This window comes from Ranitomeya imitator, chromosome 4 (assembly GCF_032444005.1).
Source record: "Ranitomeya imitator isolate aRanImi1 chromosome 4, aRanImi1.pri, whole genome shotgun sequence".
Lineage (NCBI taxonomy): Eukaryota > Metazoa > Chordata > Amphibia > Anura > Dendrobatidae > Ranitomeya > Ranitomeya imitator.
The window spans coordinates 424,746,027-424,763,772 of NC_091285.1; the positions used below are offsets into that span (position 1 = coordinate 424,746,027).

The 17,746-nt window shown below is 42.8% G+C and overlaps 1 protein-coding gene across 1 annotated transcript in view; it reads left to right on the plus strand.

Annotated features, from left to right (window-relative positions):
• The window catches only part of LOC138676307 (death-associated protein kinase 1-like), a 142,517-nt gene extending 131,504 nt beyond the window's left edge, over nucleotides 1-11,013 (plus strand). Inside the window, exons 16-17 of the mRNA XM_069765480.1 lie at nucleotides 10,040-10,150; nucleotides 10,726-11,013. Coding sequence (XP_069621581.1) covers nucleotides 10,040-10,114 — 75 coding nt within the window. The 3' untranslated portion in view covers nucleotides 10,115-10,150; nucleotides 10,726-11,013. The remainder of the gene's footprint in view (nucleotides 1-10,039; nucleotides 10,151-10,725) is intronic.
• Nucleotides 11,014-17,746: the final 6,733 nt, after the last annotated feature.

Consider the following 17,746-nt stretch of genomic DNA (forward strand, 5'->3'; position numbering starts at 1 on the left):
ATAACACCCGATCAAAAAGACAGATATAAATAACCATGGTACCGCTGAAAACATCATCTTGTCCCGCAAAAAATGAGCCGCCATACAGCATCATCAGCAAAAAAATAAAAAAGTTTTAGTCCTCAGAATAAAGCGATGCAAAAATAATTATTTTTTCTATAAAATAGTTTTTATTGTATAAAAGCGCCAAAACATTAAAAAATGATATAAATGAGATATCGCTGTACTGACCCGAAGAATAAAACTGCTTTATCAATTTTACCAAACGCGGAACAGTATAAACGCCTCCCCCAAAAGAAATTCATGAATAGCTGGTTTTTGATCATTCTGCCTCACAAAAATCGGAATAAAAAGCGATCAAAAAATGTCACATGCTCGATAATGTTACCAATAAAAACGTCAACTCGTCCCACAAAAAACAAGACCTCACATGACTCTGTGGACTCAAATATGGAAAAATTATAGCTCTCAAAATGTGGTAATGCAAAAAATATTTTTTGCAATAAAAAGTGTCTTTCAGTGTGTGACGGCTGCCAATCATAAAAATCCGCTAAAAAACCCGCTATAAAAGTAAATCAAACCCCCCTTCATCACCTCCTTAGTTAGGGAAAAATTAAAAAAATGTATTTATTTCCATTTTCCCATTAGGGTTAGGGCTAGGGTTAGGACTAGGGTTAGGGCTAGGGTTAGGGTTGGGGCTAGGGTTAAGGCTACAGTTAGGGTTGGGACTAAAGTTAGGGTTAGGGTTGGGGCTAAAGTTACAGTTAAGGTTTAGATTACATTTACGGTTGGGAATAGGGTTGGGATTAGGGTTAGGGGTGTGTCACGTTAGAGGTGTGGTTAGCGTTACTGTTGGGATTAGGTTTAGGGGTGTGTTTGGATTAGGGTTTCAGTTATAATTGGGGGGTTTCCACTGTTTAGGCACATCAGGGGCTCTCCAAAAGCGACATGGCGTCCGATCTCAATTCCAGCCAATTCTGCATTGAAAAAGTAAAACAGTGCTCCCTCCCTTCCGAGCTCTCCCATGCGCCCAAATGGTGGTTCCCCCAAACATATGGTGTATCAGCGTACTCAGGACAAATTGGACAACAATATTTAGGGTCCAATTTCTCCTGTTACCCTTGGAAAAATACAAAACTGGGGGATAAAAAAAAATTTTTGTGGAAAAAAAATATTTTTTATTTGCATGGCTCTGCGTTATAAACTGTAGTGAAACAATTGGAGGTTCAAAGCTCTCGCAACACATCTAGATGAGTTCCTTAGGGGGTCTACTTTCCAAAATGGTGTCTCTTGTGGGGGGTTTCTACTGTTTAGGTACATTAGGGACTCTGCAAACGCAATGTGACGCCTGCAGACCATTCCACCTAAGTCTGCATTCCAAATGGCGCTCCTTCCCTTCCGTGCCCTCCCATGCGCCCAAACGGTGGTTCCCCCCCCACATATGGGGTATCAGCGCACTCAGGACAAATTGGACAACAACTTTTGGGATACAATTTCTCCTGTTACCCTTTGGGAAAACACAAAACTGGGGGCTAAAAAATAAACTCTGCATTATAAACTTCTGTGAAGCCATTGGTGGGTCAAAGTGCTCACCACACATCTAGATAAGTTCATTAGGGGGTCTACTTTCCAAAATGGTGTCACTTGTGGGGGGTTTCAATGTTTAGGCACATCACTGGCTCTCCAAATGCAACATGGCGTGACATCTCAATTCCTGTCAATTTTGCATTGAGAAGTCAAACGGCGCTCCTTCCCTTCCGAGCTCTCCCATGCGCCCAAACAGTGGTTTACCCACATATGGGGTATCAGCGTACTCAGGACAAATTGTACAACAACTTTTGGGGTCCAATTTCTTATCTTGCCCTTGGGAAAATAAAAAATTGGGGGCGAAAAGATAATTTTTGTGAAAAAATATGATTTTTTTTATTTTTACGGTTCTGCATTATAAACTTCTGTGAAGCACTTGGTGGGTCAAAGTGCTCACCACACCTCTAGATAAGTTCCCTAGGGGGTCTACTTTCCAAAATGGTGTCATATAGACCCCTCAAAATGACTTCAAATGAGATGCGGTCCCTAAAAAAAAAATGGTGTTGTAATAATGAGAAATTGCTGGTCAATTTTTAACCCTTATAACTCCCTGACAAAAAAAATTTCGGTTCCAAAATTGTGCTGATGTAGACATGTGGGAAATGTTACTTATTAAGATATTTTTGCCCCCATTTTTTTATTTTCCCAAGGGTAACAGGAGAAATTGTACCCCAAAAGTTGTTGTGCAATTTGTCCTGAGTACGCGGATAACCCATATGTGGGGGGTAACCACCATTTGGCGCATGGCAGGGCTCGGAAGGGAAGGAGCGCCATTTTGGAATGCAAACTTTGATTAAATGGTCTGGGGGCGTCACGTTGCGTTTGCAAAGCCCCTGATGTACCTAAACAGTAGAAATCCCCCACAACTGACCCCATATTGGAAAATAGACCCCCCAAGGAACTTATCTAGATGTGTTGTGACTGTGAGAACTTTGAATCCCCAAACGTTTCACTAAAGATTTTAACCCAGAGCTGTGAAAATAAAAAAATCATTTTTTTCCCACAAAGATGATTTTTAGCCCCCAATTTTGTATTTTTCCAAGAGTAGCAGGTGACAATGGACCCCAAAAGTTGTTTTCCAATTTATCCTGAGTATGCAGATACCCCATGTGTGGGAGAAAAGTGCTGTTTGGGCACACGTTGAGGCTCGGAAGGAAAGTAGTGACATTTTGGAATGCAGACTTTGATGGAATGGTCTGCGGGCGTCATTTTCCGTTTGCAGAGCCCTTGATGTGCCTAAACAGTAAAAAAAAACACAAGTGACATTATTTTGGAAACTACACCCCCCTCCAAGAAACTTATGTAGATGTGTTGTGAGAACTTTGATCCCTCAAGTGTTTCACTAAAGTTTATAACGCAGAGCCGTGAAAATCAAAAATCATTTTTTTCCCACAAAAATGATTTTTTTAGCCCCCAAATTTTTATTTTCCCAAGGGTAACAGGAGAAATTGGACTTCAAAAGTTATTGTCCAATTTGTCCTTAGTACGCTGATACCTCATATGTGGGGGTAAACCACTGTTTGGGCACACGGCAGAGCTCAGAAGGGAAGGAGCACCGCTATACTTTTTCAACGTAGAATTGGCTGGAATTGAGATCGGACACCATGTTGCGTTTGGAGAGCCTAACAGTGGAAACCCCCCAATTATAACTCCAACCCTAACACCAACACATCCCTAATCCCAACCCTAACCATAACCACACCCCTAACCCTAATCCCAACTCTAACCACAACACACCCCCTAACCCCAACACACCCCTAATCCCAACCATAACCCTAACCACACCCCTAACGCTAATCCCTATCCCTCCCTTATCCCAGCCATAAACGTTATCCAAAGTCTAACGCCAACTCTAGCCCCAACCCTAACTTTAGCCCTAACCCTAACCCTAATGGGAAAATGGGAATTTTTTATTATTATTTTTCCCTAACTAAGGGGGTGATAAAGAAGAGTTTGATTTACTATTTATAGCGGGTTTTTATATCAGGTTTTTATGTTTGGCAGCTGTCACACGCTAAAAGACGCTTTTTATTTAAAAAAAATTGTATTTGCATCACCACATTTTGAGAGATATAATTTTCCCATAATTTGGCCCACATAGTTATGTGAGGTCTTGTTTCTTGCACGACGAGTTGACGTTTTTATTGGTACCATTTTGGGGCACATGACATTTTTTTGATCGCTTTTTATTATGATTTTTGGGAGGCAGAATGAACAAGAACCAGCAATTCATCAATTTCTTTTTGGTGGGGCATTTATACCGTTCCATGTGTGGTGAAACTGATAAGGCAGTTTTATTCTTTGGGTCAGTACGATTACAGTGATACCTCATTTATATTTTTTTTAATGTTTTGGCGCTTTTATACAATAAAACTATTTTATATAAAAAATAATTGTTTTTGCATCGCTTTATTCTGAGAGCTACAACTTTTTCATTTTTTCACTGATGGCGCTGTATGGCGGCTCATTTTTTGCAGGACAAGATGACGTTTTCAGCCGCACCATGCTTATTTATATCTGTTTTTGTGATAGCATGTTACTCCACTTTTTGTTCGGCGGTATGATGAAAAAGCATTGTTTTTTGCTTAGTTACTGTATTTATTTTTTTACGGTGTTCACCGAAGGGGTGAACTAGTGGGACAGTTTTATGGGTCTGGTCGTTACGGACACGGGATTCCAAATATGTGTACTTTTAGGCTGCTAGCAGTATTTAGTCAGTATTTTACATCAGTATTTGTAAGCCAAAACCAGGAGTGGAACAATTAGAGGAGAGGTATAATTGAAACATATTCACCACTTCTGCTTTTATCACCCACTCCTGGAATTAGAAGAAAAGTATAATGGAAACATATTCACCACTTCTGCATTTATCACCCACTCCTGGTTTTGGCTTCCAAATACTGATGTAAAATACTGAACAAATACTGCTAGTGTGAAGTCAGCCTTATTGTTTTTTTATTTACATAAAAAAATGCATTTATTGGAACAATATATATTTTTTTTTCTTTATTTAGGAATTTTTACAAAAATATTTTTACACACGTTAATTTTTTTTATTTATTTAACCCCTTACCGGCATCGGACGTACTATACCGTCCGATGCCGGCTCCCCTGCTTTGATGCAGGGCTCCGCGGTGAGCCCGCATCAAAGCCGGGACATGTCAGCTGTTTTGAACAGCTGACATGTGCCCGTAATAGGTGCGGGCAGAATCGCGATCTGCCCGCACCTATTAACTAGTTAAATGCCGCTGTCAAACGCAGACAGTGGCATTTAACTACCGCTTCCGGCCGGGCGGCCGGAAATGACGTCATCGCCGACCCCCGTCACATCATCGGGGGTCGGCGATGCTTGTATATTGTAACCATAGAGGTCCCAGAGACCTCTATGGTTACTGATGACCGGTGGCTGTGAGCGCCACCCTGTGGTCGGCGCTCACAGCACACCTCCATTTCTGCTACATAGCAGCGATCAGCAGATCGCTGCTATGTAGCAGAGCCGATCGCGTTGTGCCTGCTTCTAGCCTCCAATGGAGGCTATTGAAGCATGGCAAAAGTAAAAAAAGTTTTAAAAAATGTGAAAAAAATAAAAAAAACATAAAAGTTTAAATCACCCCCCTTTCGCCCCAATCAAAATAAATCAATAAAAAAAATATCAAATCTACGCATATTTGGTATCGCCGCGCTCAGAATCACCCGATCTATCAATTAAAAAAAAGTATTAACCTGATCGCTAAACAGCGTAGCGGGAAAAAAATTCGAAACGCCAGAATTACGTTTTTTTGGTCGCCGCAACATTGCATTAAAATGCAATAACGGGCGATCAAAAGAATGTATCTGCACCGAAATGCTATCATTAAAAACGTCATCTCGGCACGCAAAAGATAAGCCCTCAACCGACCCCAGATCATGAAAAATGGAGACGCTACGAGTATCGGAAAATGGCGCAATTTTTTTTTTTTTTTTTTTTAGCAAAGTTTGGAATTTTTTTTCACCACTTAGATAAAAAATAACCTAGTCATGTTAGGTGTCTATGAACTCGTACTGACCTGGAGAATCATAACGGCAGGTCATTTTTAGCATTTAGTGAACCTAGCAAAAAAGCCAAACAAAAAACCAATGTGGGATTGCACTTTTTTTGCAATTTCACCGCACTTGGAATTTTTTTCCCGTTTTCTAGTACACGACATGCTAAAACCAATGATGTTGTTCAAAAGTACAACTCGTCCCGCAAAAAATAAGCCCTCACATGGCCAAATTGACGGAAAAATAAAAAAGTTATGGCTCTGGGAAGGAGGGGAGCGAAAAACGAACACGGAAAACGAAAAATCCCCTGGTCATGAAGGGGTTAAACTTTTTTACTTTGTCCCAGGGTGGGACATCACAGAGCACTGTGTCAGATCAGTGATCTGACAGGCAGTGCAGAAGGCTTGCCGGCGCCTGCTCTCAGCAGGCACTGTCAGACACCTCCCTGCAGGACCCGGAAGGACCCCGAGGCCATCTTGGATCTGGGGACCTGCAGGGAGAAAACTGGCAGAGACCCTCGGAACAACGCGATCACATCGCGCTGTTCTAAGGGTCTCAGGGAAGCACGCAGGGAGCCCCTTCCCTGCGCGATGCTTCCCTATGCCACTGGAACACTGCGATATTGTTTGATTGCAGTGTTCCGGGGGTTAAAGTGCCGGGAGCTGTCCCTGACCGCTCCTGGCACAAACTTCCGGATGTTAACTGTGATAATCAGCTGACACCCGGCCGCGATTGGCCGTATTCCCCCTGTGAGCGTGGCTGATTGCGTATGACGTACTATCCCGTCAAGGGACAGATAGACCCAGGTCACCTCGACGGGAAAGTACGTCTAAGGTCAGAGAGGGTTTAACGTGCCATTGGCGAAGTTGGGTCCAAAGTTTATTGGTCCATATGAGATCCTAGAGGTGGTCAATCCTGTGGCATTTAGGTTAAAGCTTCCTCCATCCCTTCACATCCCTAACGTATTCCATAAATCCCTATTAAAGGAGTAGATCCCTTATAGATTGTCTGCCTCATCACCGCCTCCTCTGATTTATTTAGTTGGTGGCCTGGAATATGAGGTTCAGAGGGTTGTGGATTCTCGGAGGCTCCATAATTCCCTCCAGTACCTCATCCACTGTAGGGGATACGGACAATAGGAGAGATCCTGGGTTCCTGCTCGAGATGTGAAGGCCAATTAGTTAGTCAGGGCCTTCCATCTAGAATTTTCTGGGAAGCCTGGGGGTCCGGTGGTTCCCCCTAGAAGAGGGGGTACTGTCACCTTTCCACCTCTCAGGGTATCTGGGATGCAGTTACTGACAGCTCGTCTGTCCAATCTGGTATAGGGGTGTGCTGAAGCTGTCATTACTGTAATTGACAACTTGGCCATCCAGTCTGGCACAGGGGCGTGCTGAGCTGTCAGTGTGTTGATTGACAGCTCGACTATCCATTCTGAGACTGTGAAGCATCGGCTATCTCATGTTTTCATTTGTAAGGGGTCGAGTTCCCGCCTCTGCACAGGGGGAATCTCGGGCCATCTCCACTGCAGTCTCCCATTCTTCTCCTGCCGCAGTGGAGTCTGCTCAGCGGAGACGTCGGTCCCAGCGTCTCGCTCAGTCTGACTCTGTGCAAAGGGTTACTGCTGCCTTTCCAGCTTCTGCCATTGTAGCCAATACTGGGCAGCAGCGAGCAGTCGTTTTTGGGACTAAGTCCTGCTTTTCCCCTTCTGAGCATGCCCAGGGTAAGATCTTTCATTGGAGATCAAGGGTCACATGCTTAGATACTGCAGCTAATCCCATTGGTCCTCTAGGAAGGTCCTGAAGGTGCTCAACTTCTGTGGCAGCCTCCCATTGGTCCTTCTGGGAAGGTCCTGTACTTGCTGCAGCTATAAAAGGTTCGCATGACCGCACAGCCATGCGCTAGTATCAATCCAAGTTATGTGCTTTGCGCCAGTGTGGTTATGTGTGATTGTATTCAGGGACCTTGTTGAAATAAGCCCCTAGAATACTGGCACCTCCGGTGAGGAGATTGTGTGATTGTATTCAGGGACCCGGCTGAAATAAGCCCCTAGAATACCGGCACCTCCGGTGAGGAGATTGTGTGCTTGCATGACCACTGACTGCTATCAGTTTGGCAGTTAGCTTGTGCTCCTGTGAGTCTAACAGGGAGCAGTGCTTTCCTTTCATGGCTACTCTGTGAAGTAACAGAGCTAGCCTATACCGCCAAATAGTGCCACCATTCACTAGCAGCCGGTTCCTCCTGCATGGTGGACCCCGGGCTGCAAACGCACCAATAATAATAAACATCTATATTTACTCGGTGTGTTCTGCTAGCCCTAACATCATTATTCCACTTAATGGCCATGCTTCTTAACTGAACTGAGTTTCCCAGAACATTGCCAGATGTACATTCATCTTGTGAGGTTTGTGCTGTTCTCTCTGTGCCTTGAGTTCTATATGTTTGATCTGTTGCCTGACCTTGGACTTTGTTCTGACTACCTGCCTGTTTAACCCCTTCAGCTCTGATCCTCCCAGTACTCTCACCTCGGAACGTTACCTGACTATGCTTTTGTCTCTTCCTTCTGTTTATGATGCACCATCCTGGCTTCTGACCTTGGACTCCTTAACCACTCTGACTCATGGCTTGGCCATGAGAAGTGACTAGCATCACAGTATGTGAAGAATTGGTTTTATTTATTATTTACGAAGTTCCTCGTGCGGTATAAGTGATTAGACGACTTTATTCTTTGGGTCGGTGCGAATTCAGCGATACCAGATTTATATCGGGTTTTATGTTTGGCTGCTGTCACACACTAAAACATGCCTTTTATTGCAAAAACTTTTCTTTTTTGGGGGGTTTTGCATCACAATATACAGACAGCTATATTTTTTTCCATGTTTCGGGCAACAGAGTCATGTGAAGGCTTGTTTTTTGTGGGACGAGCTGACATTTTTATTGGTACCAGTTTCAGGCACTTGACATTTTTTGATCACTTTCTATTTTGCTTTTTGGGAGACAGAATGAACAAAAAACAGCAATTCAGGAATAGTTTTTTGTATTTTTTTACCGTTCTGCATGTGGTAAAATTGGTAAGGCAGCTTTATTCTTCAGGTACAATTTATATAGTTTTATTATGTTTTGGCACTTTTACACAATAAATACTATTTTATAGAAGAAATATTCTGAGAGCTGTAACTTTTTTTAATTTTTCTGCTGATGGAACTCTATGGTGGCTTGTTTTCTTGCGGGACAAGATGACGTTTTCAGCGGTACTATTTTTATTTACCTTCATATTTTTTATTGTGTTTTATTGCACTTTTTGTTCAGCAGTATGATGATAAAGCATTGTGGTTTTTTTCTGGTGTTCACTAGTGGGACAGTTTTATAGAGAGGGTTGTTACAGATGCGAAAATACCAAATATGTGTACTTTTATTGTTTATTTTTTTAATTTCATAAATGTATTTATTGGAAAAATGTTTGTTTTTTTTGTTCTTTATTTGGTGATTGTTTTAGAAATATTTTTAAACTTTAACGTTTTTTTTTCCTTTTTAACATTGTCCCAGGATGGTGCATTACGGTATAGCATCAGATCATTGATCTGATGTTATATAATGCTTCTTCACTGCAGAGCATCACATTAACGTCTGACAGGCAGGGAAGGAGGCGTCTCAGGTCCTTCTCTCTGCAAGCACTGCGAAGCCACCTTCCCTGAAGGATCCCGCAGCCATCTTGTGGCTGGAGGTCTCCATGGAGACCATCAGGACAACGTGATAGCTGCAGGCGTTGCTGAAGGGTGTTAGCGCTCACACAGAGCTGACACCCGAACCAGATCGCCGCGACGCTCAGCGTGAGGCCACGAGATCGCAGTGCCGTACATATACTGCTGTTTGCGGAAATGCAGCTCCCGCAAAGCAGTATATATTCGGCACACGTCGGGAAGGAGTTAAAGGGTTGGTCCTGTAACTAATGTTTTTTCTAAATATCTATCTTTACACCCTAACCATTTTTACAATTAGCTTCATAAAATACGCTACACTTCTCCCCATCCTGTTAGTCCCACATAGTGAAACTCATATATTATAGAGTCATTACAAGCAGAGTGATCTATTTCAAGTGTTTATTTCTATTAATGTTGATGATTATGACTTACAGCCAATGAAAACCCCAAAGTCTCAGAAAATTAGAATATTTTATGTACCTCTCAAAGTCACTTCAAATGTTAGGTATTCCCTAAAAAAAGGTTTTGTAAATTTTGTTGGAAAAATGAGAAATCAACTTTTAACCTTTATACCTTCCTAACAAAAAAAAAATATTGTTTCAAAAATTGTGCTGATGTAAAGTAGACATGTGGGAAATGTTATTTATTAACTATTTTGTGTGACATATGTCTCTGATTTAAGTGCATAAGAATTCAAAGTTTGAAAATGCAAAATTTTCACCAAATTATAGGGAAGAAATTTTACCACTAACACGAAGTACAGTATGTCAAGAAAAAACATGCTCAGAATCAGTGAGATCCATTGAAACATTCCAGAGTTGTGACCTCATAAAGTGACACCGGTAAGAATTTTAAAATTTGGCTTGGTTATTAAGGTAAAAATTGGCACGGTCATTAAGGGATTAAATGAACTGCTATTAATATTAAGAACAGTAGCTTTGTGATCACTATTTTATGTTCTTCATGAGCGTTTTAGTGAGCAGCTCTTGGCTGTTACACAATAAAGAATATGTAATTAATTGCTTAGATTACCACTATTAATATAGGTGAGGCCAGTGATCATAATGCAGTCAAGTTTTGATGATATTGTTTCTGAATTTGGACAGACCAGTGGGGAACACTTTCATGGTACTAGATGGGCAGCAGATTTTCCAGATAAATAATCTGTTTCATTATTTTATGCAATTTTCCCCCCTTGAATTAGTCAGAAAATTCTTACTAGAGGGTCTGGTAAGCGACTCATACAGTTGAAACCACAAGTTTACATACATTGTATAAAAAGACACATATACGTGTTTTTCAAGATTACTATGCTTTTAAACAATTCTGGACTGCCCATATGAAGATGTCATGTGTTTGGAAGCTCCTGATGGATGTATTTTAATGCACATCTGAAACACACTGCTTCTTTGTGTAGCATCATGGGAAAGTCTCAAGAAATCAGCAAAGATACCAGAAAGAGAATTGTGGACTGGCTCATCATTAGGTGCGCACCTAAGCCCCGGGAACACGCTAACGGATACCCATCGCAGCGTAAGAGCTGCACTTATCCACTGCAACCTGGCACTGTCTCTAACGGAAGCACGCCGACAGATACCTTTTACAGATGATAAAGGCAATAACGCCGAAATGTTGGATGGATCTTTGTCTGTATATCCTATTATGTTGGCTGTAAATTAAAATTGAAAATTATCTTGAAATAGAACTTCTTTGTGATTAATTGAAGGTCACTGTTCTACAACTCTACACAATAGACATGTACAGAAATAAAGGTCTTCAGTAAGATTCTGATTCTGGTGAAAATGTGACAGGGGCAACAGTTTGCGAACAGGTAAAAGTTTGGGCATTCATAAGGGACAACACAACTACTGCAAGTAGTCTTCAGTTAGGACTTTCACCGTAAAACATTGCTTGCATGCTAGTATTCTATTAAGACTTTTGCACTAACTTCTAGTATATGAAAATTTATCCAGGTGTGACCTTGTGATCCAGGACCTTTGCCAAAGGCCTGTTGCGGCGTATGGAAAAAACTGGTCCTGCAAGTGTCATACAAATTCTGTTTTTCACTGATTTTTAAAACTGGTGTTGAAAAGTCAAATTATATATGAATTCTAAATGCATAATTCCAAAAAGAGTCTATATAATGCTATGTGCACACATTGCGGATTAGGCTTAGGAATTTCTGGTGCGGATTCTGCCTCTCCCGTTTTTTGTGTGGTTCCGCAGGGTTTTTTGTGCGTTTTTGCTGCAGTTTTCTTGCGGATTTGCTGCGGTGTTTACCCCTGCGGTTTTCTATAATGGAATGGGTACAAAAACGCTGCAGATTCACAAAAAAGAAGTGACATGCTACTTCTTTTAAACCGCAGCGTTTCTGCAGCGGATTTTCCGCAAAGTGTGCACAACATTTTTTTTTCTCATTGATTTACATTGTACTGTAAATCAATTGCAGATCTGCAGCGTTTCTGCACCTTAAAAAATGCTGCGGATCTGCAGAGAATCTGCATTGTGTGCACATACCCTAATAATCAATTCAGTCAGGTTGGTAGATTCCAAGCATATAGGAAAAGAATATCTCTAGGGCAGTATGATAATAAAAGTCTGAAGAATACACGTGAGAAATGGTTTCCAGATTATAGCATAATTACAGATTATTTTAAAATCTATCACCATGCTCACTCTGTCAATTTCAAAAAGAATATCACAATATTTTATCATATATAGATTATATTATGCACCAGTTCTACTTCATAAATTTGGTATGTAGCAAAGCCAGTTAGGCTAGGGTTACTCCCTGGCACTGCAGGTCTTGATTAAATGCACCTGGCTAGGTTTATCTAAGGGCCTGTGTTCACGAGGTGTGTTAGTCTGCTGAATGAAGCAGTCAAGTGTGCTGAAGTTGGTGAGTGTCTGTGACGATCCGTACAAAAACAAAAGTGGACCCTCTGGACCGTGACGACGATCCCGTCACAGACGAGCTAGCCAGATAGACCGCCCCCTATACAGGGAGAGTTAGGGGCAGGCCCGTGAGGGACTATCGCCACAGAAGCTGGGGACCAAGACGGAAAAAGATGAGAAAACGGACTGGCGGGAGTGGAGGGGATTCAAGATAGGTGGACACTGCAACAACATTGGGACTTATGGGAGCACTGCAGACACCAAGGGACTAACCAGGTATGCAGAGACACAGGGAATGACGGGAACACACCAGAGACACAGGGACAGATAGGGATATAGCTGAGGCACAGGAATTGGCGCGGTACTGCAAAGACAGAAGAGACCCAGAGTCAGAGAGCATAGAATGCACGGGGACCACGGGCGGCCGAGAGCACATAAAAGCACATATGATCATCAGGCACAGAGGGGCGGCAGGAAGCGGTATACATACTGGCGTGATGAACACTTCCGGGTAACAGTCCTCCAGGAAGATAGAGAGGACGAGAAGAAGCGTCCAGCAGGAGGATCAGAAGTGCGCGCGCAGTGCTGAATCTGGTGTGCGCGCGTGCCCGATGAACATCAGAGGCCGGGAGTGAACGCAGGGAGGAAGGCGCCGCAGGAGAGGAGGCGTGCCAGAACGCCGAAGACAGGTGGAGCTGGCGGCAGCGGTAGCGGCATAACCGTGTCCAGCCAAAATGTGAGCTATAGCTGGGATAGAGACATGCCAGGATCTCTCTCTGAATGGAGACCGTATGGGTCAGCTAGGAAAGATGTTGTGTAAAAATTGTGTAAAATAGTTAAATAAAAAATAAATATTAATTCTGTCTCTACTGCGTATAAAATTGTTCCTACCTATATAGCTGCAATATTGTTTTCTTCAAACAGTTCATGAAATGCATAACAATATTTTTTCAGCTTCATAATTACATTTATAAATTCATAAAACAGTTAATTAACAGTAATAATAATAATAATTGTATTTCTATAATTTCTATATTATGTAATGCTGCATGAACTGGCTATCAGCCAGAATATGTAAAAGTGCAGACACAGAGGTCTATTATATACATAAAGCAAATTTTAAATGGGCAAAACAGGGATAGTTAAATAAATGTTTTGCAGCAGTAGGCCAGTCTGAAGAAATGCATTTTTAGAACACAGTTAAAACTGTGGATATTGGGGATTAATCAAATTATTCTGGGTAGTACATTCCAAAGAATTGGCGTAGCACATGAGAATTCTTGGAGACGGAAGTGGGAGGTTCTGATTGTTGAGGATGTTAACCTCAGGTCATTTGCAGAACGGAGGGCACAGGTAGGGTGGTAGACTGAGACTAGGGAGCAGATGTAGGATGATGCTGAACCACCCGTGCCTGCGCAGTAGCAGCTATTGGTGTCGATCGCTGTGGTCCTAGAGCTGCTACTGCGCAGGCGCGGACGGCACCATCTTGGAGGAGGAATTTTTTGGGCTTCTCCAGTAAGGTGGCGCCACTGGTGCATGCGCAGTAGCAGCTATCAGATCAAAGCTATCGACACTGATAGCTGCTACTGCGCAGGCATGGATGGTGCCATTCTCAAATTTTTTTTTTTTCTCTAGCTGGATAACATCAAGAAAATGTATTATTGCCACACTAAGCTTGCAATTATGCTAAAGCGCAGGTGCCACGGCCGGCACTTGCCTGCTGAAGAGTTTTTGTCTTTCTTCAGTATGTTAGATATTCATTATGCAAACTATGGGGCAGGTGACTGAGGGAGCAGAAACCTTTCAGCAGTCTGCATTATACAAATGCATATGGCGAATATTGGTTGCAATCAAAATGTACTGGGAATAGATTTCCTTAAATGTCGTACCGGTCTCCTGCCCTGTCTAACTGCTATGATTAACTGCAAGGCACTTTGAAAAAATTTACTTAGAATAAAATGTACATAAATGACCCCCCCACATAAATGCTCTCCAAAGCTATGTCTGAATATTAAAGAAAATAATAGAGGGTTTGTATGCATATTTCTCGCTATGGAACCTATAACAATGCAGGGTAGTCGCTTATACCTTTCTTGTTGCTGACCGATGTAGCATTGTTGAGAAAACCACTTTTCGTCTGTATTCAGTAAGGCCAATTCCCACAGTTGGAAGGTTAAGACAGTGCTGTGTTCTCCAATCAAGACAAAGGACAGGGGCATTGGAGTGTGTTTTGTGATAATAGAATATGAGCTTGTGCCATTAGGAAATTGCAACCTAATTACATGATAGATTTAGGTACCGATTCATTGAAGCTTTTCTGATAGATTTCTGTGATAAAAATCTTGGAAAAGTTGCAAAATTTTTGAACTACGTGATGCTGCACAAAAATTTTGCAACTTTAGTTTTTTTCATGCCATGTTTGCCCAACAACAATAAAGTGCATGGGGTGAAAGCATGGTGATCCCCATTCATATCATTCATGACTAGTGGTGGCAGTCATTACTCCTTAAATCTCCAGTACTTAAATGGAGTAAGATTTGTGTCCAACTGCGTCCACTTCATGCACCACCTAATTCATTAAGAGGTGTACGCTAGTGATGAGCGAGTGTACTCGTTGCTCGGGTTTTCCCGAACACGCTCGGGTGGTCTCCGAGTATTTGTAAGTGCTCGGGGATTTAGTTTTCATGGCCTCAACTGAATGATTTACAGCTACTAGCCAGGCTAAGTACATGTGGGGGTTGCCTGGTTGCTAGGGAATCCCCACATGTAATCAAGCTGGCTAGTAGCTGTAAATCATTCAGCTGAGGCAATGAAAACTAAATCCCCGAGCACTTACAAATACTCGGAGACCACCCAAGCATGCTCGGGAAAACCCAAGCAACGAGTACACTTGCTCATCACTGGTGTACACCTATTAGTGAATCGGGCACCTCACTCCACTCCGCCCACTTCTCAAGATGGTACACCCTGCTGCATGTAAATAAGTAAAAGCTATAGTGCATATGAATAATCTAGGGTACTTAGTAAACACTTGTTTTGATTAAAAAAAGTGAAAAAACCATCCCATCAGCGCCAAGGTGTACCCAGTCAGGACGGTCCTAACCTCTAGTATTAAAACCTTAGCATGTGTCAAAAATGACCTCAATGTGAATAAGGGCAGAGCAGGACCAGGGCCAACTAGGAACATCCAGCAATGGGATGCTATATAAATATTCCCAGATAGCAAAAATTGAGGCCACACCCTCGTGTGCACTGAGTGCAAGAACCTAAAGCAAAATTAAAAGAAATGAACCTGAGTATATTGGTATGCATGCAACGTGTAGGAGAATGTTCACACCGGCCATTAAACAGACAAAACCTAAGCTAGAATTAAAATGAACCTATACTCTGCTACAATTAAATAAATAGTAATGGGGCATATAAATAGCATAGGGTACGTAGCAATCACCGTTTTGATCAAAAAAGCGTAAAAGCCATGACAACGGGTATCCGTGACTCCTGTGAGCTCTAATGTAAGACCCTTTATCTTACCTCATATCACCCCCGAGATAACGGCCACCTCCCCCTTCTCCTGCGGCAAGAGAATACCCCTATTAAAACACACGACAATTAGGTTGGATTAATTGGCCACAGCAGCCGTTTATTAACATTTAAACATACAGCAATATTATAACAATAAACCCCGGAAGTGGATGATCCTTGAAGCCCGAAACATGTATCGAACATTTTCCAGCCAAACGTCCCACCTATTTTGGCCTTATATCCGCCTTACCCCCAGCCGCTATGCACCAGCTCGGAGGCAAACTCCACCCGCCAGGCCAAAACCGCACACCTGTTTGTGGTTCCCCTAATAATCCCCTCCATGGGATTATCTATACCCCTTTGACCATTTCAAATCACCCCGGGGAGTCCAGGACCTATTGAGATCCCCCCCATCAATCCGCCATTTTCCACTTCCACCAACTTCGAGGACCACCACCCCCTGCCACAAACATAAATGTTCTAACCCCTTAGACATTTATGTCCCTCCACACTTTCAAAGCTGTTTTGATGCCTTCTTGGATCGCCAAACACCACATATCGGTACCAACCGCATTCAAGCACACCCCATCCAACCTCCAATAACCTCCAGTGCCGGACTCCAAATTTATGTGCCGCACCACTACCACTCTGTTCCTTGCCATGAAACGCGAAACAGCTTTGTTCACCTTGATCCTTGCTTTGTTCACCCCTTGCGGTGACCTAGCACCCCGCCAAACCTTCCGCGGGACGATGTCCGACCAAACCACCAAGACCTTGGGAAACATTGCCCACAACCTCAACATGTCGAACTTAATGTCTTTTATAAGTTCCCTATACGGCCTCTTCCCAAGTCATTACCCCCCAAGTGAATAACTAAAATTTGTGGGACCTGATCCCAGCGCACGAAACGATGAAACTCGGGCAAAAATTGACTCCAAGTCATCTCCCTTTTTCCAATCCATCTCAGCGTTGCAACGTCACGCGAAAAACCCAACTGCCGGCCATCCGGACGAACCGCTGCCCTCTGCGCTGCCCAGAACACGAACGAGTGTCCCATAATCCAAACCAGCCTTTTCTCGTGTTCTGTAAGAGAATAAACATTAACACCGATCAATTCAAGAAAAAAAAACCCCGAATACGTAATCCGTGAAGTTAAACCAAACCCGGGCGAACATAAGACCGGAATCTCTCTGATTCCCACCGCCCAATTCTTTTTACCACCTCATCCCCCAATCCTCTCCTGGCTGCTTCCGTTGCAGCCCCTATACGAAATGAATGCTCACTGTACTTCGCCGGTGAAATTCCCCCCGTCTCCAAACACCTCCGAAATACTGAAACAAATTGAAAGCGCGACAAGAAAGAACCATCTGCATGAACCAACAGTGGGTCGGATAATACACCCCTTCTTCTCATTAACTTATCCACGCAGGTTACCGGGCACAATGGACAATTTGGAACTTGAAATAACACTAATTTACAACCACCCTGTCTGACGTAACATCCACGTCTTCCCTCCGTAAACCCCCTCCCTTGCATCTTGAAGGGCTAACCAACTCCCCCAGGCGAAATGCCCCAAAAAACGCCAACGAAAAAGCCACTTGAAATAAAATCACCTCCCAATCTGAAAAACAAACAACCCGTAATTGCCTTCCAATTGTTAACAGCACTTCGAAGGAGACCGGTCGTCTGCCGTTCAACGACTTCTGCCCTTTTTTCCAGCCCTTTACTATTTGCGTCACCATAAATGATTTTGTCTCATCCCGCAAACCTCTAGCCTTAAAACCAAATGCTAAACCAGCTAGGAACTTACTCACTTTGGACACCGACCAACCAGATTCCCACACATGCCATACTAGCAACAACAGCCTGCTCTCATCATCCATACCAGACCCGTAGGACACCTTCCAATTTTCCCATGTACTCCAAGCCTGATCATACTGCAGCCAAGACCTTTCTGACAGCGATCTAGCAAACAACTCCCTTACGGCTCTAAGGACAGGTTCCACAGCTCCGCTGGACAT